The sequence below is a fragment of the Globicephala melas genome, chromosome 16 (genome assembly GCF_963455315.2).
Source record: "Globicephala melas chromosome 16, mGloMel1.2, whole genome shotgun sequence".
NCBI lineage: Eukaryota > Metazoa > Chordata > Mammalia > Artiodactyla > Delphinidae > Globicephala > Globicephala melas.
Window position 1 is genome coordinate 30664116 of NC_083329.1, and position 22579 is coordinate 30686694.

The 22579-nt window shown below is 42.1% G+C and overlaps 1 protein-coding gene across 2 annotated transcripts in view; it reads left to right on the plus strand.

Annotated features, from left to right (window-relative positions):
- Positions 1 to 12304: 12304 nt before the first annotated feature.
- The window catches only part of PIK3AP1 (phosphoinositide-3-kinase adaptor protein 1), a 114767-nt gene continuing 104492 nt past the window's right edge, over positions 12305 to 22579 (plus strand). Inside the window, exons 1-2 of one of the 2 annotated variants that reach the window (XM_060285912.1) lie at positions 12305 to 12386; positions 20300 to 20716. In XM_060285912.1, coding sequence (XP_060141895.1) covers positions 20302 to 20716 — 415 coding nt within the window. In that variant the 5' untranslated portion in view covers positions 12305 to 12386; positions 20300 to 20301. Of the gene's footprint in view, positions 12387 to 13176; positions 13294 to 20299; positions 20717 to 22579 lie in introns of those variants that run through there. The other variant, XM_030865205.2, reaches the window with a different exon arrangement.

The window sequence follows — 22579 nt, forward strand, 5'->3', positions numbered from 1 at the left end:
TTAAGGATAGAGTCACAAATCGTGCATATACGTGAAATGGATTAAACTACTGGCAGATTGCTGTTAAATAAGAGCTCAGATTCTTACATCAAGTGCAGTATATACCAACAGTTTCAATTGCCTATTAATAAACAATATCCACATAACAGAGCTCATCGATATTTGGTGGCAGAGGTACAGTCAAACTGTTTTGAAGACTCAAAGGATACAGCAGCTGGAAAGGGAGGGGCATTGTCTCAGAAAGGAGAGAGAAAGAGAGGGGAGCTCCAAACCCTACCCAAACCTCTGCTGACTCTTTTTTTTTTTCTTAATTTAGCCAATGCTCCAAATTACTATGTGATGACACCTTTGATTCTACAGACCATCTACCAAGACAATATTAGTTGGCAAAAGAGATGATTTTAGATGGTACATGGACAATGAATTAAATGACATTTAATTACATAATGAGAAAATTATTCCCTTCAATTCTCTTTTCGTCCTTGAAGTTAAATCAAACAGAAAGTTTCATTCTGGTGCGGGTGTGACTTGAACCCCTAATATCTGCTAATCTCCCTTTTCAACAGGGAGTTGGCTACAGGCTAAGGACCTTCCAGCATTTGTGTTTTCTTGATTTTATGGCAAGGGATACTGGTTTTTCATTTATGGTATTCATATAAGGCTTTCATTTTAAAATAAACTTAAGTAAACAAATGACTCAAATAAAGTATTAAAAGTAAATAAAGCAGGTGAAATGCAGCCATGACAATATTTGTGACAGTGTTTTCACATGATTGAAGTTTGGGAAACACTGTGCTGATTCTTCTATTTTGAAACTTACTTTAAAACAATGGTTTTGGCAAACATTGAGATACTTTGTGCTCTTATCACAAAAATTCTCAACTTCCCTTCCTAGGCTGGGGACTCACCTGGGATGGAGTTTTCGTCAAGTCATACAGAAGGGAGAAAAATAATATAATGTGGTGAATTTTTAACAACACCGCATATATTCAATTTAATTTTTTTTTTCTGAAATCATACTGTTTCTACTTTTTTGGTGTTAAAATCCCCTTCCTTTCTTGTGAAATGATGGTGATAATATTGATAGATTTTGTTTTGCTTTTTAATGTCCTTACCTAAAAAAAATTTTAAGATTGGAAACAAAAAAATTGTACTGATCCAGAAAACACAACATTTGGGTGCATTGCTTGTCTCTCTCTTTTCACGGTATGATTCTTCTCAGTCACCTAGCAGACTTGAGTATTTCAGGAAGGGTGATATGGTCTGCAAACTCTTGAACTATACCTATATGTGGCAGACTCTGTGCAGCCTAGCTAAGGGTAAAAGAACTGGACAGAGAGTTCTGCTGCTGCTCACCACAATGGAGAAGACAGAGTTGGCAGTCTGAGTCCAGCCAAAATAACTCCCTACTTTAGAAAAACACTTTTCAGAGGCAGAATAGAACTCAGAGTCTCTACAAGTATCTTTTACAATGTCTAGGGTACCATCCAGTATTACTACGCACACGAAGAAATAGGAAAATGGGATCCCCATCAGGAGAAAAGGCAGTCAGTGAAAACTGACCCCAAGATGTACTACATGTTGAAATTAGCAGACAAGAGTTTTCAAACAGCTATTATAACTATATTCAAGGATGTAAAGAAAGGCACACTCAAAGTGATCGAACAAAGAGAAACTATCAGCAGGGAATTGGAAATTTTAATAAAGAACCAAATTGAAATGCAAGCATTTTGGAGACAACAGCAGAAAGAATAAATGCAAGTAGTTGCATTTCCCCCTTTCCTGATTACTTGCACTTATTAGCATTAAACGCATTTTGGAGACAACAGCAGGAAGAGTCAGTGAACTGACTATAGATCAATAGGAATTATCCAATCTGAAGAAAAAAGACTGAAAAATAAAGTGAACAAACACTTAAGTGCCTATGGGATAATACCAACAGGTCTAACACATGTGTTAATGGAATCCCAGAAGAGAATCCCAGAAGAAAAAAAGAATGAGGCAGAAAAAATATTTAAAGAAATAATGGATGAAATTTCCCCAAATTTGGTGAGACACATAAAATTACAGACTCAGGAAGCTTAGTTGACCTCAAGCAGAATAAATACAAAGAAAACCACACCTGAGCTTATTATAGTCAAGCTGCTGAAAACCAAAGATAAAGAGAAAATATGTAATTTAAGGTAATTATTAATATGATGTAATGTAATTATTACATTTAATGTACTTAATATTAATGTAATTATTAATATGTAGTTCTACCATTTTGCTATTTATTTACTGTTTGTCCCCTCTGTATTTTGCTCTTCTGTTCCTCCTTTCCTGACTACTTGCATTTATTAGCTATACTTAAGGATTCCTTTCCAATTTATTTATTGACTATTTAGCCATACATTTAAAAATTAACATTTAGTGGCTGTTCTAGGGATGAAAACATACTGCGCATTCTTAATTTTTTACAGTCTGCTTAGAGTTGGTATTTTACTGCATCTCATAAAATTTAAGAAATTTGCCACTATTTAGAACCATTTACTCTCCCCTCAGCCCCTTACTTTATGTTATAGTTGTCATAAAGATAACATCTACATGTTTGTAATATGTATATCCATAAGCAGAATCTGCTTTCTGACCATAATGGATCTAAATTAGAAATCAACGACAATAAGATAGCTTAAAAACACCCAAATATTTGGAGAAGAACTCACTTTTAAATTACCCATGGCTCAAAGAAGAAATTATAGGAGACATTAGAAAATACTTTGTACTGGGGCTTCCCTGGTGGCGCAGTGGTTGAGCGTCTGCCTGCCGATGCAGGGGAGGTAGGTTCTTGCCCCGGTCCGGGAAGATTCCACATGCCGCGGAGTGGCTGGGCCCATGGGCCATGGCCGATAAGCCTGCACGTCCGGAGCCTGTGCTCCGCAACGGGAGAGGCCACAACAGTGAGAGGCCCGTGTACTGCAAAAAAAAAAAAAAAGAGAGAGAGAAAATACTTTGTACTAAATTATAATGAAAATAGAACATATAAACATTTGGGAGATGCAGCTAAAGTATTGAATGGGGGAAATTTATAGCTTTAAATGTTTATATTATACAAGATGAATGGCCTAAACTCATACTAAGTTCACAGACACCCCAAAACACACCACCGGACGTGGCCCTGCCCACCAGAGGGACAAGATCCAGCCCCACCCACCAGAACACAGTCTCCAGTGCCCTCCCACCAGAAAGCCTACACAAGCCACCAAACCAACCTCACCCACTGGGGGCAGACACCAGAAGTAGGAACTACAAAACTGGAGCCTGAGTAAAGGAGAACCCAAACACAGTAAGTTAAACAAAATGGGAAGACAGAGAAAGATGCAGCAGATGAAGGAGCAAAGCAAAAACCCACCAGACCAAACAGCTAAGGAGGAAATAGGCAGTCTACCTGAAAATGAATTCAGAGTAATGATAGTAAATATGATCCAAAATCTTGGAAATAGAATGGAGAAAATACAAGAAATGTTTAACAAGGACCTAGAAGAACTAAAGAGCTAACAAACAATGATGAACAACACAATAAATGAAATTAAAAATACTCTTGAAGGAATCAATAGCAGAATAAGTGAGGCAGAAGAATGTACAAGTGACCTGGAAGATAGAGTAGTGGAAATAACTGCTGCAGAGCAGAATAAAGAAAAAAGAATGAAAAGAATTGAGGACAGTCTCAGAGACCTCTGGGACAATATTAAACGAACCAACATTCGAATTATAGGGGTCCCAGAAGAAGAGAAAAAGAAAGGGTCTGAGAAAATATTTGAAGAGATTATAGTCGAAAACTTCCCTAACATGGGAAAGGAAATAGTCAATCAAGTCCAGGAAGCGCAGAAAGTCCCATACAGGATAAATCCAAGGAGAAACATACAAAGACACACATTAATCAAACTATCAAAAATTAAATACAAAGAAAAATATTAAAAGCATCAAGGGAAAAGCAACAAATAACATACAGGGAATCCCCGTAAGGTTATCAGATGATTTTTCAGCAGAATCTCTGCAGGGCAGAAGGGAGTGGCAAGGCTTATTTAAAATGATGAGAGGGAAAAACCTACAACCAAGATCACTCTACCCAGCAAGGATATCATTCAGATTCGACAGAGAAATTAAAATCTTTACAGACAAGCAAAAGTTAAGAGAATTCAGCACCACCAAACCAGCTTTACAACAAATGATAAAGGAATGTCTCTAGGTGGAAACACAAGAGAAAAAAAGACCTACAAAAATAAACCCAAAACAATTAAGAAAATGGTAATAGGAACATACATATCGATAATTACCTTAAATGTAAATGGATTAAATGCTCCAACCAAAAGACATAGACTGGCTGAATGAATACAAAAACAAGACCTATATATATATATATATATATATATATATATATATATATATATATGCTGTCTACAAGAGACCCACATCAGACCTAAGGACACATACAAACTGAAAGTGAGGGGATGGAAAAAGATATTCCATGTAAATGGAAATCAAAAGAAAGCTGGAGTAGCAATTCTCATATCAGACAAAATAGACTTTAAAACAAAGACTATTATAAGAGACAAAGAAGGACACTACATAATGATCAAGGGATCGATCCAAGAAGAAGATATAATAATTGTAAATATTTATGCACCCAACATAGGAGCACCTCAATACATAAGGCAAATGCTAACAGCCATAAAAGGGGAAATTGACAATAACACAATAATTGTAGGGGACTTTAACACTCCACTTTCACCATTGGACAGATCATCCAAAATTAAAATAAATAAGGAAACAGAAGCTTTAAATGACACATTAAACAAGATGGACTTATTTGATATTTATAGGACATTCCATCCAAAAACAACAGAATACACTTTCTTTTCAAGTGCTCATGGAACATTCTCCAGGATAGATCATATCTTGGGTCACAAATCAAGCCTTGGTAAATTTAAGAAAATTGAAATCGTATCAAGTATCTTTTCCAACCACAACGCTATGAGAGTAGATATCAACTAAAGGCAAAAAACTGTAAAAAATACAAACACATGGAGGCTAAATAGTACGCTACTAAATAACCAAGAGATCGCTGAAGAAATCAAACAGGAAATAAAAAAATACCTAGAAACAGGGCTTCCCTGGTGGCGCAGTGGTTGAGAGTCTGCCTGCCGATGCAGCGGAAGCGGGTTCGTGCCCCGGTCTGGGAGGATTCCGCAGGGTGGCTAGGCCCGTGAGCCATGGCCGCTGAGCCTGCGTGTCTGGAGCCTGTGCTCCGCAGCAGGAGAGGCCACAACAGTGAGAGGCCCACGTACTGCCAAAAACCACAACAACAACAAAAAAACCCCTAGAAACAAATGACAATGAAAACACAATGACCCAAAACCTATGGGATGCAGCAAAAGCAGTTCTAAGAGGGAAGTTTATAGCTATACAATACTACCTCAAGAAACAAGAAAAATCTCAAATAAACAACCTAACCTTACACCTAAAGCAATTGGAGAAAGAAGAACAAAAGAACCCCAAAGTTAGCAGAAGGAAAGAAATCATAAAGATCAGATCAGAAATAAATGAAGAAGAAAAGATGAAACAATAGCAAAGATCAATAAAACTAAAAGCTGGTTCTTTCGAATTTGGGTTATTTCTTGAGACGTGGATGGACCTAGAGTCTGTCATACAGAGTGAAGTAAGTCAGAAAGAGAAAAACAAATATCGTACATTAATGCATATATGTGAAACCTAGAAAAATGGTACAGATGAACCGATTTGCAGGGCAGAAATTGAGACACAGATGTAGAGAACAAATGTATGGACACCAAGGGGGGAAAGTGGTGGGGGGCAGGGCGGTGGTGGTGGTGTGATGAATTGGGCGATTGGGATTGACATGTATACACTGATGTGTATAAAACTGATGACTAATAAGAACCTGCTGTATAAAAATAAATAAATAAATAAATAAAAGCTGGTTCTTTGAGAAGATAAACAAAATTGATAAACCATTAGCCAGACTCATCAAGAAAAAAAGGGAGAAGAGTCAAAACAACAGAATTAGAAATGAAAAAGGAGAAGTAACGACTGACACTGCAGAAATAGAAAGGATCCTGAGAGATTACTACAAGCAACTATATGCCAATAAAATGGACAATCTGGAAGAAATGGACAAATTCCTACAGAAGCACAACCTTCTGAGAGTGAACCAGGAAGAAATGGAAAATATGAACAGACCAATCACAAGCACTGAAATTGAAACTGTGATTAAAAATCTTCCAACAAACAAAAGTCCAGGACCAGATGGCTTCACAGGCGAATTCTATCAAACATTTAGAGAAGAGCTAACACCTATCCTTCTCCAACTCTTCCAAAATATAGCAGAGGGAGGAACACTCCCAAACTCATTCTACAAGGCAACCATCATCCTGATACCAAAACCATACAAAGATGTCACAAAAAAAGAAAACTACAGGCCAATATCACTGATGAACACAGATGCAAAAATCCTCAACAAAATACTAGCAAACAGAATCCAACAGCACATTAAAAGGATCATACACCATGATCAAGTGGGGTTTATCCCAGAAATGCAAGGATTCTTCAATATACCCAAATCAATCAGCGTGATACACCATATTAACAAATTGAAGGATAAAAACCATATGATAATCTCAATAGATGCAGAAAAAGATTTCAACAAAATTCAAGACCCATTTATGATAAAAACCTGGCAGAAAGTGGTCATAGAGGGAACTTACCTCAACATAATAAAGGCCATATATGACAAACCCATAGCCAACATCATTCTCAATGGTGAAAAACTGAAAGCATTTCCTCTAAGATCAGGAACAAGACAAGGGTGCCCACTCTCACCACTATTATTCAACATAGATTTGGAAGTTTTAGCCACTGCAATCAGAGAAGAAAAAGAAATAAAAGGAATTCAAATCAGAAAAAAAGAAGTAAAATTATCAGTGTTTGCAGATGACATGGTACTCTACGTAGAGAATCCTTAAGATGTTACTAGAAAGCTACTAGAGCTAATCAATGAATTTGGTAAAGTAGCAGGATACAAAATTAATGCACAGAAATCTCTTGCATTCCCATACACTAAAAACAAAAAATCTGAAAGAGAAATTAAGGAAACACTCCCATTTACCATTCCAGGCAAAAGAATAAAATATCTAGGAATAAACCTACCTAAGGAGACAAAAGACCTGAATGCAGAAAACTATGAGACCCTGATGAAAGAAATCAAAGACGATACAAACCGAGGAGCGATATACCATGTTCTTGGATTGGAAGAATCAACATTGTGAAAATGGCTGTACTATCCAAAACAATGTACAGATTCGATGCAATCCCTATCAAACTACCAATGGCATTTTCCTCAGAACTAGAACAAAAAATTTACAATTTGTATGGAAACACAAAAAACCCTGAATAGCCAAAGCTATCTTGAGAAAGAAAAACAGAGCTGGAGTCATCAGGCTCCTTGACTTCAGACTGTACTACAAAGCTACAGCAATCAAGACAGTATGGTACTGGCACAAAAACAGACATATAGATCAATGGAACAGGATAGAAAGTCCAGAGATAAACCCATGCACATATGGTAACCTTATCTTTGACAAAGGAGGCAAGAATATACAATGGAGAAAAGACAGCCTCTTCAACAAGTGGTTTTGGGAAAACTGGACAACTACATGTAAAAGAATGAAATTAGAACACCTCCTAACAAAAATAAACTCAAACTGGATTAAAGACCTAAATGTAAGGCCAGACAGTGTAAAACTCTTAGAGGAAAACATAGGCAGAACACTCTATGACATAAATCACAGCAAGATCCTTTTTGATCCACCTCCTAGAGTAATGGAAATAAAAACAAAAATAAACAAATGGGACCTAATGAAACTTAAAAGCTTTTGCACAGCAAAGGAAACCATAAACAAGACAAAAAGACAGCCCTCAGAATGGGAGAAAATATTTGCAAATGAAGCAATTGACAAGGGATTAATCTCCAAAATATACAAGCAGCTCATGCAACCCAATATCAAAAAAACAAACAACCCAATTCAAAAATGGGCAGAAGACCTAAACAGATATTTCTCCAAAGAACATATACAGATTGCCAACAAACACATGAAAGAATGCTCAACATCATTAATCGTTAGAGAAATGCAAATCAAAACTACAATGAGATATCATCTCACCCCAGTCACAATGGCCATCATCAAAAAATCTGCAAACAATAAATGCTGGAGAGGGTGTGGAGAAAGGGGAACCCTCTTGCACTGTTGGTGGGAATGTAAATTGATACAGCCACTATGGAAAACAGTATGGCGGTTCCTTAAAAAACTAAAAATAGAACTACCGTATGACCCACCAATCACACTACTGGGCATATACCCTGAGAAAACCATAATTCAAAAAGAGACATGTACCACATAGTCAGGTCATGGAAGCAACCTAAATGTCCATCAACAGATGAATGGATAAAGAAGATGTGGCACATATATATGCCCCTCAGGTATAAAAAGAAATGAAATTGAGTTATTTGTAGTGAGGTGGATGGACCTAGAGTCTGTCATACAGAGTGAAGTAAGTCAGAAAGAGAGAAACAAATACCGTGTGCTAACACATATATATGGAATCTAAAAAAAAAAAAAAAAAGGTTCTGAAGAACCTAGGGACAGGACAGGAATAAAGATGCAGATGTAGAGAATGGACTTGAGGACATGGGGGGGGAAGGGTAAGCTGGGACGAAGTAAGAGCGTGGCATGGACATATATACGCCACCAAATGTAAAATATATAGCTAGTGGGAAGCAGCCACATAGCACAGGGAGATCAGCTCAGTGCTTTGTGACCACCTAGAGGGGTGGGATAGGGAGGGTGGGAGGGAAGCGCAAGAGGGAGGGGATGTGGGGATATACATATACAAGTAGCTGATTCACTTTGTTGTGTGGCAGAAACAAACACAACATTGTAAAGCAGTTATACTCTAATAAAGATGTAAAAAACAAATAGTGACTCCAGAAAAAAAAGATGGCCAAATGTTCAACCTTAGGAAACTAGATAAGAGCAAAGGGAACTCAAGGTAAATAGGAGGAAGGAAATAATAAAGAGCCCAAACCATGAAGTAGAAAACAAATGACAGAAAAATTAAAAGCAAAAGCTGGTTCTTTGGAAAGACCAATAAAATAGAGGGGCTATCATTACAAATCCTACAGACATTAAAAGGGTAATAAGGAAATATGAGTGACTTCATATCTATAAATTTTTAAAACTTAAATGGACAAATTCCTTGAAAAATACAATTTACCAATACTGGACAAGAGGAAATGTGAAACATGAATAGCCCTATGTCTTTTGAGGAAATTGAACTGGCTAGCTAAACCTGACATAAGAAAATTTAGGCTTGGATAGTTTTAGTGGCTAATTCTATTAAACATTTAAGAAAGAAATAATACCAGTTGTTCTCTATTAGAAAATAGAGGGGAAAGGAATACTTCCAAACTTGTTTTATGAGGCCAGATTAACCCTGATACTAAAAATTAATAAAGACATTACAAAAAAGAAAATTATAGACCAGTATGCCCCATGAACACAGATGCAAAAATCCTTAACAAAATATTAGTAAATTGGCAACATATAAAAATGATGATACATCATGACCAAGTGGGGCTTATCTGAGGCATTCGAGGTTGATTTAACTGTCTAGGAGCTTATGGTAGATTTATGGGAAAGAACTACAAAATTGAAACATCAGATTAAGGAAAGAATTTTCTACAGTTGCTTTCTTTTACTAATAGGGGAAAAAAAATAAGATATAGCTAAAAACCACCAGACTAGGAATCAAGACTAGAATTCTAATCCTGGTTCTGCCTCCAACTCCATGTATGATATTAGAAAGGTCACTTTGCCTCTCTTGGCCTTAGGTTCCACATGGGTCCAATAATGACCTCTTAGGGTCTTTTCCAGCCTTAACATTCTAAGAGTGTATGAGACCAAGTCCTAAACTTTTTATCACAGCTGCCTAAACTTTCTGCTTCAGCACCTCAGAAGGAAGAAGTAGAAAACGTGCAAGATATGCTTTCATGCACAAGTGAAGGCACCATCTGTGTGAGATTTGAAGTGCCAAGGACTCAAGGGGGACCCCTCACTTGAGAGCACCCAAGTATCCTCAGTAAGTAGTTTTAATTTACTCTCCGAAGTCATCCGTTATGTCATTGTGCCATGGAAAGACCATGGACATTGGGTTTAGACTGAGTTGGGTTTGAATCATAGTTATACTAACTATTGAATGACCCTGAAAAAACTAACATCTTTGAATCTTAGTTTCTTTATCTCTGAAGTGGAGATAACACCTATGATTCAGAATTATTGTGAGGATTAAACTGAGATAGCATAAGAAAATTCATGAATTATAGTTGATGCTCAATAAATGTTAGCTTCAATTCCCATATCAGTAAAGAATTAGGTTTGGTTACATATAGCAGAATACACAAATAACCATGGCTCTAGCAAGACAGAGATGTGTTTATTTCTCTTTCATGTAAAAGAATTCGATTATGGGAACCCTGGATTTCATATGGAAGCTCCATGGTCAGTAGGGAACTAGATTCTGCCCATCTTTGTTCTCTACTGTCCTTACTGTGTGGCTTCCATTCACGAGGTCACCTCAAAATCTAAGAAGGCTGTTGAATCTCCAGCCATCCATTCACATTCCAAGAAGGCATTAAAAGAGAGAGAGAAAGGCAAAAGGGATATCTGGCAGCAGAATTAAGCACCGTAGAGAACGTTTTTTTGGATGCTCAGCTAATGACTTCCAGTTACATCTTGTCAACCTCCTCCTCATCTCAGCATCTTGTCGCAACAGAGGCTGGGGAGTGGAATCTTTTAGTGGGGCACATTGCTGCCTCCAGATAAAATTGTGATTTTGTTACTAAGGACAACAGATATTGGGTGTGCAACCAGCAATCTCTACAACACTCCTTTTTCCTGTTACTAAGGTCACTTTTGGTTTGGAGATCATGGAATTGGCACGGAATAGCTGGTGTGGCTTCTGAATCACAACGCACGACAAGAGGGTCAGCTCTTGTGTAGCACATGGATTTGAATTCAAAATCTAGCTTTGACACTTACTAAATAAGTGACCATGGATCACGCAAATTACCTTTTTGGAGACTTAGTTTCTTCCCCTGTAAAATGGGATCATAATAATATGCCTACCTCACAGGTTTCAGGTAAAGATTCATGAAAGCTGAATAAGTGACAGCACTCTGAGCAGAGTTGGCCACATAGCAGATGCCCAGCATTTCGTTTCTCTGAACCTGAAGTCCAGCCTGGAAATGGGCACTGCCATTGCTCAAAATGGCCCAAGGAGACAAGTGGTAGAAACTTTATGGGGAGTGGCCCTTTTGGTAGGTAGGGAAGGAAGCTTGCAAGAGGGCTAGGCTTCTAGGTTTTGTCTGCGAAGCTACTTGTAATTGCAGAAAACTATCAATATAAGTTCTATTAAAGAATAGTATAGGGCTGTGACAGTGCATTGATAGGGGCTGGGGGTGGGTAGCAGGTATGGCTAACCTGGTGTGGAGGCCAGAGAAATCCTGAACATGGAGAACAGGTATAAGGTAGAGCAGGTAGCAGGCTCATCTCCTATTTCAGAATTCCAGGTCTGTGGTAGGCAGAGTAATGCCCCCTCCAAAGATGTCCGCATCCTAACCCCCTAGATCCTGTGAATACGTTGTTACACAGCAAAGAAGAACTAAGGTTGTAGGTGATATTAAGATTGCTAGTCAGCTGAACTTAAAGAGGCTTTCCTGGATCATCTGTGTGGGACCAATGTAATCACTAGAGCCTTTAAAAGTGGAAGGCAGAGGAGACAGTCAGAGAGAGATCTGATGAGGGAAGCAGGGTCAGAAAGATGTTATGTTGCTGGCTTTGAACATGGAGGTGGGGCATGAATCAAGAAATGTGTGTAATTTTCTCTAGAAGCTGAAAAAGGCAAGGAAATGGATCCTCTTCTAGAGCCTCCAGAAAGGAACCAAACCATGACGACACCTTGATTTTAGCCCAGTGTGACTCATGTTGACTTCTGAAATACAGAACAGTGAGAGAAATTTGTGTTATTTTAGGCCACTAAGTTTTGTAGTAATTTTTGTTATGGCAACAGTAGAAAACTAGTTGTCGGCCTGAACCCTGATATTTCCATTTTAAAATATATTTCATTCCTTTCCACCTGCCCTGGAACCCTATCTTTCCGTCATCTCTGCTCTCTGGACCCATCCCCTGGACCTGCATCGTGGAGGATTCCAAGGTCACAGAGCTATTCAGATCCATTAGAGGAGCAGCAAAGGGAGAAGGACAAGAAGCCGGCAGGTGAGTGCGAGGGTTAAGGGAGACCTCTAGCTATGGACTCAGACAGGCGTGGTATGGAACCTCGGGGAGGTTCCACTTCTCTGTGGAAGTCTGAGCAAGGGATTTGGTTTGTTTCTTCAGCGCTAACTTGAAGACAGTGATAGGTGCTACCTCAAAGGCATAAAAAGCAATGATAACTATACCATGCATTTATCATAAGAGATTATCATTAACGTTCATGTGCCACCAGGAGACCAGGTCCAGGGAATTCAGGCAGGTCACTGGAGGGTAATCAAGGGCAACGCCAAGCACCCAGGGCCAGGTGCCAGGGAAGGTGCCTCTTCCCCTTCCTGCCCCCTCCCTTTCCTGCCGGGGCAGCGGCTCAGGGAGAAAGCCCCAGGAGATGGGGAGATGGCTTGGCCAGCTGTGCTCAGCCCCCGCCCCAGGTCACAGAGGCCCGCCAGCTAACCCTTCTCCCTCCTTCCTCTCTCAACGCTCCCTCTACCTCAGGCTGCCCTTTGGTGGCCCATCCGGCTGTTTTCACGAGGAGTGGACACACGAAGACCCCTGCTTCCTACCTACTCTGAGTGAGCGATGGGGGGAGTGGGGGCCGCGCGGGGAGCTGGCCGACGGCCGGACGGTGGCGGGGCGCGGGGGGGGGCGGTGTTCTCACTTCCCCTCCCCAACGGCCTGGGGTGCAGGTGCCGCGGGCTGAGCCCCGCCGGCGGGGCGGGCCCTGTGGACACGCCCTCGCGGCAAGTCCTCGCTGCCCGGCGGGAGGAAGCGCCAGAGCGGCGGCTGGTGCTGCGCGGAGCCGGGCGCCCCTCCCGTTCCGCGCCAGGGACGCCGCCGGGCCCGCTCCGGCCCCGGGCCCCGCGCGTAGCGAGCCGGGCACGGAGGACTGCGGCCGGCGGCATGGCAGCCTCAGGTGCGTAGGCCGGGCTCTCCTCAGCCTCTCCTCAGCCTCTCCTCAGCCTCCCCTCCGCGCGCCCTCTCGCCCGCCGCCTCTTGCCGTACGCTGTACCCTTTCGAATCCGGCTGCTTCCTCGGCGTAGCATCAGAGTTCTTTCTGTTCTTTTCTCTGTTCCTTGTCGCAAACTTCCCACCCCAACTTTCTCACGTTTCCCTTCCCAGCCTGTTGCGCGATTTTCTTCAGCCCCTGCCCGACCTTCCCCTGTCCCCCGTCTTCTAAGTCTTCTTTTCTCCCTCCAGCACTGGCCCGAGCTTCTGAGGGTCGATCTCCCTGTTGTACTAACTCTGTGAGCCGAGAGTCAAGTTTAAAGTAGGTGGAGAGCCGACTTACCTCTCGGCCGGTGAAATGCTTCTCTTCGGGTCCCATCGGGCCAATAGGGGGAGCTCAGACAGTCCGAGGTTGGAGATGGGCCCTTGGGCCACCTTCCTATGCCCGCTTCCTCTACCCTCCTGGGCTTTGTTTTTGTCTAGAATTTCCATAGGACTCTAGGAACACCATTCCTTTAGCTTTACTTTTCTTATGTCCTTTGCAGAACTTTGGGAACTGGGGAGAGGTGGAGGTGACTGGGTAACCGACCCATCGAAAGGTGCCAAGAGTCTCTTCCCATTAGCCCTGGGTTCCCTTCTGGTTCATGGGCGTGTACACTTGGCAAGTCACTCACTCACTGAGATACAGGACAAACACGGCAATGATGATGAGAATAGAGACAATTAATGAGCACTAACTATACAATTTAATAGACAATGTACACCTAAATATATCCTCAGTGGTGATCAGGACACCCTAATCTGTGCTCTCAAGGAGTTTATAGTCTGTGAAGGCAAGCAATAAGTATACAGGGAATTACTAGATGAGAAGATTAGAGTTACCATGTTTGCAAATGGGTTTACTTGTATTTCCCCATCCCATCTTATGATGTTATAGTAGAGATAACATGTGGAAACAGGATGTAAAAGCTTCTTGAAAAATAAAATATAGTTGGCTAGGAGAAGGTGCTGTTCTTGGAGAAATTGTGGGCAGATGCTAGAATGAAGAGCCAGCTCTCCCCAGATCCCCTGAGCCTTCTAATGGTGCTTTGGAAGGAAAGGCCAGTGGAGACAGTTGTTAGATTTGGTGACGCAGGCTCATTATTTACGGGAAGTGGGAAGGTAGCTAACCTTAGCCTCCTGGCTCTCTAGCTGGGCTCTGGAGGTTAGAAGAACCTGTACTGTGAATAAGGTAATAGTAGGTTCATAGTCCACACATTCCATTCGGAAGCCAATGCAGAGTTATCTAGAGGGAATCAATTCATTCAACAAATGCAGGGCTTCCCTGGTGGCGCAGTGGTTAAGAATCTGCCTGCCAGTGCAGGGAACACGGGTTTGAGCCCTGATTCGGGAAGATCCCACATGCCACGGAGCAACTAAGCCCGAGCGCCACAACTACTGAGCCTGCGCTCTAGAGCCCGCGAGCCACAGCTACTGAGCCTGCGTGCCACAAGTACTGAAGCCCGCGTGCCTAGAGCCCGTGCTCCGCAACAAGAGAAGCCACCGCAATGAGAAGCCCACACACCGGAACTGAGAGTAGCCCCCGCTCGCCGCAACTAGAGAAAGCCCGCACACGGCAACGAAGACCCGATGGAGCCAAAAATAAATAAATTAAAAAGCAGAAACAAACCAAATACAGTCACAGTTCTAGGTGTCAGGTGTATATTTAGTAAGTAAAACAGACATAAGCCATGACCCCATGGAGCTTATGCAGCAGTGGGGGAAGGCAGGCAATACAGTTAATAAGGAAAGTACATGATATGATAAGTGCAGTGGAAAAACAGTAGAGGGGTAAAGTGGGTTGGGGTTATACTTTTAAAGGAGGCAGCCAGATTAGGCCTCACAGAGAAAGGGGCATTGAGCAAAGACCTGAAGGAGGGCGGGGGAGGAATCATGTCAGGGAAGAGTGCTCTAGTCAGGGGAACAATAAATGGGTGCATGTGATGTATTTATGGAACGGGGAGCAGGCCACAGTGGCCACAGTAGGTGGGTGATTGGGGAGAAGTAGGAGATAACATCAGTGAAGCTCCCACCTCCTCCCCTTCCTAGGAACAGGCCCTGGGCTGTTAAGTCCAGGAAACAGCATACTTTGGGCAGAGGGGGCAGAGAAAACCACCCTGGTCCAGTGTCCTATGTGCATCGCCCCCCCAGTGGGCGTGGCCAAAGGGGCTAGAAGGGTGTGCTCCTATTCAGAAGGGAACTCATGCCTGGTGGCCAAACCTGGGGCTCTTTATGGGCTCTGTAGTGGCTTTGCAGATGTCTGTAATGGGTTAGAGCTGTCAAACCTGCTTGACATAAATGTCCTCTGTGGTGAGTCACCACTCCAGGGGCTGCAAGTGGGAGTTGGGCCTCTGGAGTCCCCGGGACTCCCTGAGGTCTGGAAGTACCAGGACCCACGGTGGCAGATCACAGTGGTGACAGTGGTGAGAGCATCTCTTGCCAAAATGCTGTAGGCTCTGGAGTCATCCAGGCCACTCTTCTTTGTGGTTTTCCTCTTCTCTTCCTTTGCCTCTTTTTTCCCTCCCCTCCCCCTCCCCCACCCCTCCCCCTCCCCTCCCCTCCCCTTCCCCTCTCCCTCCTTCCCCTCCTTCATCTTTTTTTTTTTTTTTTTTTTGCGGTACGCGGGCCTCTCACTGCTGTGGCCTCTCCCGTTGCAGAGCACAGGCTCCGGACGCACAGGTTCAGCGGCCATGGCCCATGGGCCCAGCCGCTCCACGGCATGTGGGATCTTCCCGGACCAGGGCACAAAACCGTATCCCCTGCATCGGCAGGCAGACTCTCAACCACTGTGCCGCCAGGGAAGCCCTCATCTTCTTTTAAATAGTTTTATTGAGATGTATTTCGCATACCATACAATTCATCCATTAAAGTATACAATTCAATGGGTTTTAGTATCCTCACAGATATGTGCAACCATCATCACAGTCAATTTTAGAACACTTTCATCACCTCAAAAAGAAACTCCGTGTGCTTTAGCCATCACCCCCTTGTTCCCTCCTTCTCCCTAGCCCTAAGTTCTACTTTATGTCTCTGTAGATGTCCCTACTCTGGACTTTCATATAAATGGGATCATATAGTATGTGACTAACTTCTTTTGTAGCATAATGTTTTCAGGGTTCAAGTTCCCTTCCACTGAAGGGTAAGCATTAGTCTTTTGTTTTTTGAAAGGCGTATTTGCTTGTGGAAATCAAGGAGAACCTTGGCTCCCTGTCTTTGAAAGAACTTGGGAAGCAAGGTAAAATGAAATGGAATCAGCCTATCCTGGAATAGTCTCTAGGTTCCTGATGACGTCTCTTGTATTTACTCTTGAGAGAGAAGAGAGAGAAGCCATAAGTGATTTTCCCAAGTGGCCAAGCCTGGTTGAGTGAAAACCAGAATCCTTTCCTCCACGTGTCAGCCTCCAGGTATTTGAAGAAAGCTCTCATACCTTTTTCTGCCCGCTTTCTCCAAAGCTTCTCTTATCTCCAGATCCTTCTACCATTCCTGGATTTATTAGGATGAAAGGGCTTGAAGGGACCTTTAATTTTTTGTCATCTTAACTTCCATGTGATCTTTGAGGTTCCTCAATACTCCTGCCAAGTCTCTAAACTTGAAACCTTCGGAGTCTGGAAGCTCCTCACATTAATTGTTTCCAGATCTCTCCCTATCCAAGTCACCTTCCCTATCTCACACCCCTCTTCAGTACGGTGCCCAGATTCAAACACGGGCTCCAGGATGGATGAACGGAGTGCCAAACTGAAAAGTGGTCTGGGCTGGGTAGATTGAGAAGCTCCCAAGCTCTTCTTCTCGGTTCTCTTCTCAGGTGGATTTTGAATCTTTTAAAGGAACTTCTCTTTTGGTCACTGTGTTTCTTACCACCACTATCACTCCCTGTTGCCACCAGCCAGCTCCTGCTTCTACTGTTATCCATTCCTTTCTCCTTCTATAGCCAAACCCGGTCTTTAAGCTCGACAAGGACAGAGACCCTTATTTCTGTCTAGGAGTTATGGACTCCCTGTTGATTCATGTACTTCATTTCTCTAAATAAACAAACAAACAACAGTGGGAAGAATGATTTGGCACACGTGAAGAAGTGACTTATGGTTAAAGGAAGGGAATTCTCCTTGAAGAAAGGGGTGTTCCCACATATGAGAGAGAGTCCCCGACAAAGCATTTAGTCCTGTGTTGTTACCCAGAAGGTTGTGGAGGGACTTTAACTGACACTTTGGACTGTTCTACAACTTCCCCAGCTTTCAGTTTCAGCAGCAGAGCAAAGTTCAGGAAGGTGATAGATTTTGTTGTCCTCATTTACATTGAGGAAAAATTTGTTTAGATATAGTATATTGGTCTGAAGTCACACCTTGAGTTGGTGACCAAGTAGGTTGTGATGTTAACTAGTCTGAGGTACTAACCACTTCCTTCTCAAGTACTGGCACACCTCGTTTTATTGCACTTGGCTTTATTGCGCTTTGCAGATACCACATTTTTTACAAATTGAAGGCTTGTGGCAACCCTTCATCGAGGAAGTCTATTGGTGCCATTTTTCCAACAGCATTTCCTCACTTCCTGTCTCTGTGTCACATTTTGGTAATTCTTGCAATATTTCAGACTTTTCCATTATTATTATATTTGTTATGGTGATTTGTGATCAGTGACTTTTGACTATTGCAGAAGGGTTATGACTTGCTGAAGGCTCAGATGGTGGTTAGCATTTTTTAGCAATAGTGTTTTTTAATTAAGGTATGTACAATTTTTTTTTAAGACATAGTGCTCTCACACAGTTAATAGACTACAGTATAGTGTAAACATAACTTTTATATGCACCCGGAAACCTGAAAATTTGGGTGACTTGCTTTTTAGTGATATTCACTTTGCTGGGGTTGTCTGGAACCGAACCTGCAATATCTCTGAGGTATGCCTGTACTTTTGCTCAAAGGGGGGTTGAATTTAACACTGGAACCTCAAGAATTAGACATTTTAAATAGGTTTTTCCATTTCGAAGAGGTTAAACCCTTAAGCGCGTTTGATTTAAATTGTATTTTTAAACTTTTATTTTAGAAGTTTTAGATTTAAAGAAAAATTGGGAAGGTAATACAGAGAATTCTCATATATTGCACACCTGGTTTCCCCTATTATTAACCTTTAAATTTTCCTTGATGACTAGAGGTCTTTAATGAGCAGCAGGTATTGCAATGTGCTGTTAACAGAAGCCTACTGGAAGCCTATTGCGTCTTATATTAGTACTGAATTAGGGACTCCAAAAAGAGAGAAACTCCACAGTTTTGTTTTATTTACTGTTTTAAAAGATTTGGTACTGTCATCCTGGGGGATATCAGAACTGTGTTGAGTTTACATTTTATATGTCATTGTTTTAACTTTGAATATGGTGATGGATGGGGGCAGGAAAGGGGGTTCCTTTCATGATGTTTTCAGAACTGAGAAGCTCAGGTCTTGCCCCACTCCTGCCTCTGACCTTTTGGCCAGGAACCATTCAGCTAAATGTGGCCCACGGATGGCATGTAATTGTGATAATCCACAACTTAGATGACTCCCGTTTGACAAAATTCCAAGCTTCCTTCTCTAAGTGGGAGGAAGGATCCCTATTGCATTGTAGATGTATGGCTACTTCTCTGCGCTCACCCCTTCCAAATCCCTTAGAATAATTCATTGAATTAGTGGGAGATGAGGACCCACAACAGTGGTAACCGTTATAAGAGCCAAGGCATCTTTGAACTTTGATAATGGGAAGATAAGAGTTATTGCTCATAAGATTCTTGACAGGATTCCTGATGGGAGGCAGCAGGTAGATTGGCAAGAGGACTGGATAAGGAACCAGGGGACAACCTGAGTTTCAGTCCTGGCTCTGCACTAATTTGCTGAGTGTGAATTTAAGCAAATTCCTTTATCTTCCCAGATGAAGTATTTCTTTTATCTGTAAATGAGGAGTTTGGGCCAAGTGATCCCCAAAAGACCTTTTTAATTCAGCACTTCTCTGAGGCTTTGGACTCTGTTTCTGGCACTTGTGCTTTATTAGAGGAAGAAGAAAGTCTATGTGACAGACCATATATGGCGAGAAGCACCTTATAAATGGTATTGTGTAGGTCAACATGTTAATTCAACCATGGTTACTTTTACATTAATGCATTGTTTATATTAATGTGAGGATAATGACAGCAGCTACCAATCATTGAGGGTTTACTACACGTCAAGCACTATGCTTAGTACTTTACATGAAATATCTAATTTAATTTTCACAAAACACTGATAAATATTGCCTCTATGTTTCCATTTACAGATGAATAAATGAGGTTTAGAAAATTTAAGCAACTTGCCCAAGGTTGCACAGCTAATACTTAAAGAGAGCCAAGATGCTAAGTCTGGCTGCCTGATTCCAGACCTGTGCTTGTAACCACTGTATTTGGGAAAGAGCTAGGTTCTGGGATCAAACTGCCTGAGTTCAAATTCTGACTCTGCCACTGGGGCTCTTGGATAAATTACTTAACCTGCCATACCTCAATTTTCTCATCTTCAAAATCAGGCTAATAGTAGTACCTACCTTAGAAAGTTGCTGTGATGATAAAACGAGTTTGGGAGGCAATAAGGTTGGACGAGTGTCTGGAACATAGTAAGCTCTATATAAGTGTTGCAGTTGCTATCATCATCTTCATCATCATCATCCTATACTGCATCAGCTGTGGGGAGAAGAGCATGCCAGCAGAAGCAATAGCTTATGCAAAGATCTGAAATGGCATGGTATGTTTGGGCAAAAGCAGGGAGTCTGGAATGGTTGGAACACAGACTGGAAGTGAGAAAGAAGTTAGACAGGTAGGCTGGAGGCAGACAGTGAAAGATTGCAGGTGCCAGGCTCCTCGTCTGGATGGTATATCTTGCAGGTCATGGGAAGCCCTAGTAGGAGCAGGCGTGTTAACATGCTTCTGTGCCTCCTTCTTGCTTAGGGATGCTTGTAGGATGCGACATCCTCATCATTTATAGCTCGGATGCCGAGGAATGGTGCCAGTACCTCCAGGACCTTTTCCTGTCCAGTCGGCATGTCCATAGCCAGAAGATGCTGACTTACAGGCTGGGCCCCAAGACCTCCTTCTCAGCCGAAGACCTGAGCTTCTTTCTCCGCACACGCTGCATCGTGGTGCTGCTGTCTGCGGAGCTCGTGCAGTGCTTCTGCCAGCCGGCCCTGCTGCCCCTGCTGCAGAGAGCCTTCCATCCTCCACACCGCGTGGTGCGCCTGCTCTGCGGGGTGCAGGACAGCGAGGAGTTCCTGGACTTCTTTCCAGACTGGGCACACTGGCAGGAGCTCACCTGTGATGATGAGCCTGAGACTTACGTGGCAGCTGTGAGGAAGGCCATTTCTGAAGGTAAGAGTCTCTCCTGCAGTACAGAAATGCAAGCCCTGGAAAGAAAGACCCATCCAAGTCCTAGACATTTCAGGGGAGACATTGTCGTGTTAACACTAGTCATTCCTATTACAAGCTGAACCTGGACCTCACTATGCTAAGAGCCCCAGTCATACTTACTGGTTTAGAGCAGCCTATTTCTGGGATGGGATAAGGATAGAGTAGGTCTCCTTGACCGCAGGGAAGAAAGATGACACTTTCCCATGGGTTTTGTGTTAGGATAAGCTAGCCCTCCTTCTAGAATTTTCTACACCTTGGGAGACATTGGATACAGGTTCCAGCCTAGAGGGCAGTGGGGGTGGGAGGCTGAGACTTAGTTTGGTGAGGTGTGAGGAATACAACTGCCAGCCTTCCTGCTTGCAAGCCATTTCCATTTTATCATCAGGTCACCTGAAGATTTTGGTTGAAAAGATGTCGCTTTTGGATAACATGTTTATAGAGAAATACCTCCCTTCTCTATTTCCTGCCAGCCTAGTTTCTGTCTTTTGCCCTGTTCCTCCTTTTAAAGTGGGAAAATTCCGATCCTCTCTGGTGGGGCTAATGACTTCAGTGGCCCCAGGAAGTGTGACATATGCTCTGATTAGCAGTAACGGAAGACGTGCTCTGGGATGGATGCATGTCACGGCTTTTCTTCCTCTTCTTGTTTTCTATTTTTGCCTCACTGTGGGCTATGAGCAGGCTATGTGTTTATCTTCTATTCTCTTGCCTTTGAGCTCTTATATACCTGATACCAGCAAAGAAGCCTGGAAAATTATGAGGCGATGTAACTATGCTCAGTTATCCCTGGTTTGACTTGGGTATTAATTTGGCTCATCTGCCCCTGTCTCATTTAATGAACTGAATCAAGAATTTACAAATTCTTAGCTCCCTAGATGCTTTTATCCCAGGAATGCCTGCTCTAAACCAATAAATATGACCAGGTCACCTAACATAGTAATATCCCAGGTCATTTTGTAATATAAATGACTAGTGTGAGCATAGAAGGTGTCTCATCTGAAATACCTGGGACCTGGATTAGTAATTTTTCCAGGGATTGCTTATCTTTACTTCGGAAGGACACGAGGATAGAAAAAGCACATAATTCATATTTGCATGATTGCCCTTCATTGCTTTGAGGGTTCTGCTGAAACTTACAGAGAAGCGAGATGCAACTAATTGTTTCTGAGGATGAGCTTCTGTCACTGCTTAGGATGAGCTTGTGATCTGGTGGGCAGGCTGCTGTGACCCACCTGCCAGTCATTCAGAGTACCATGGATGTATTGTCACTGTACTGGCATCTCATGCCGTGTGCGCTACCAGATTGTTCTTTAAAATACTACAGTGGTATTATTTTTAAAAATAGATGGTAAAAGGAATTCTTTGAATATTGTTTGGATGAGTCCAATGTTCAGATGCCTAGGTAAGTTGATCGCTTATAATATTTTACTCTTCACTAATGACTCTGGCTCCGTGTGCTATGAGACTTTAGCTTCAAGTGTTTCAGAAGGAATGAAGTGTTTCACAGTGGTGTTTCTGTTTTGAGAGCAAATAACCTTTCATCAGAAAGAGATTATTTTCATGGGAGATTAAAATAAGCTGCTTAGTGGAAAATCTCTGTAGTTCAGAATCAATGGATATGTAGGGACAAGTGGAATTATAGGAAAAAGAGTAGGAGGAAGGATGGCTTATGCCTCCAACATCATTTTCTTATCTGGTATTAGACTTGCGAATTTGGGGATTAGAGGTCTCTGTGTGTGCCAGGATGGCTTGGGTTTGCTTTGGGAGTGTCCTGTTGGCCCAGTAATGTGGTGCTATTATCTCTGATTTTTGTGCTGAACAAGCTTT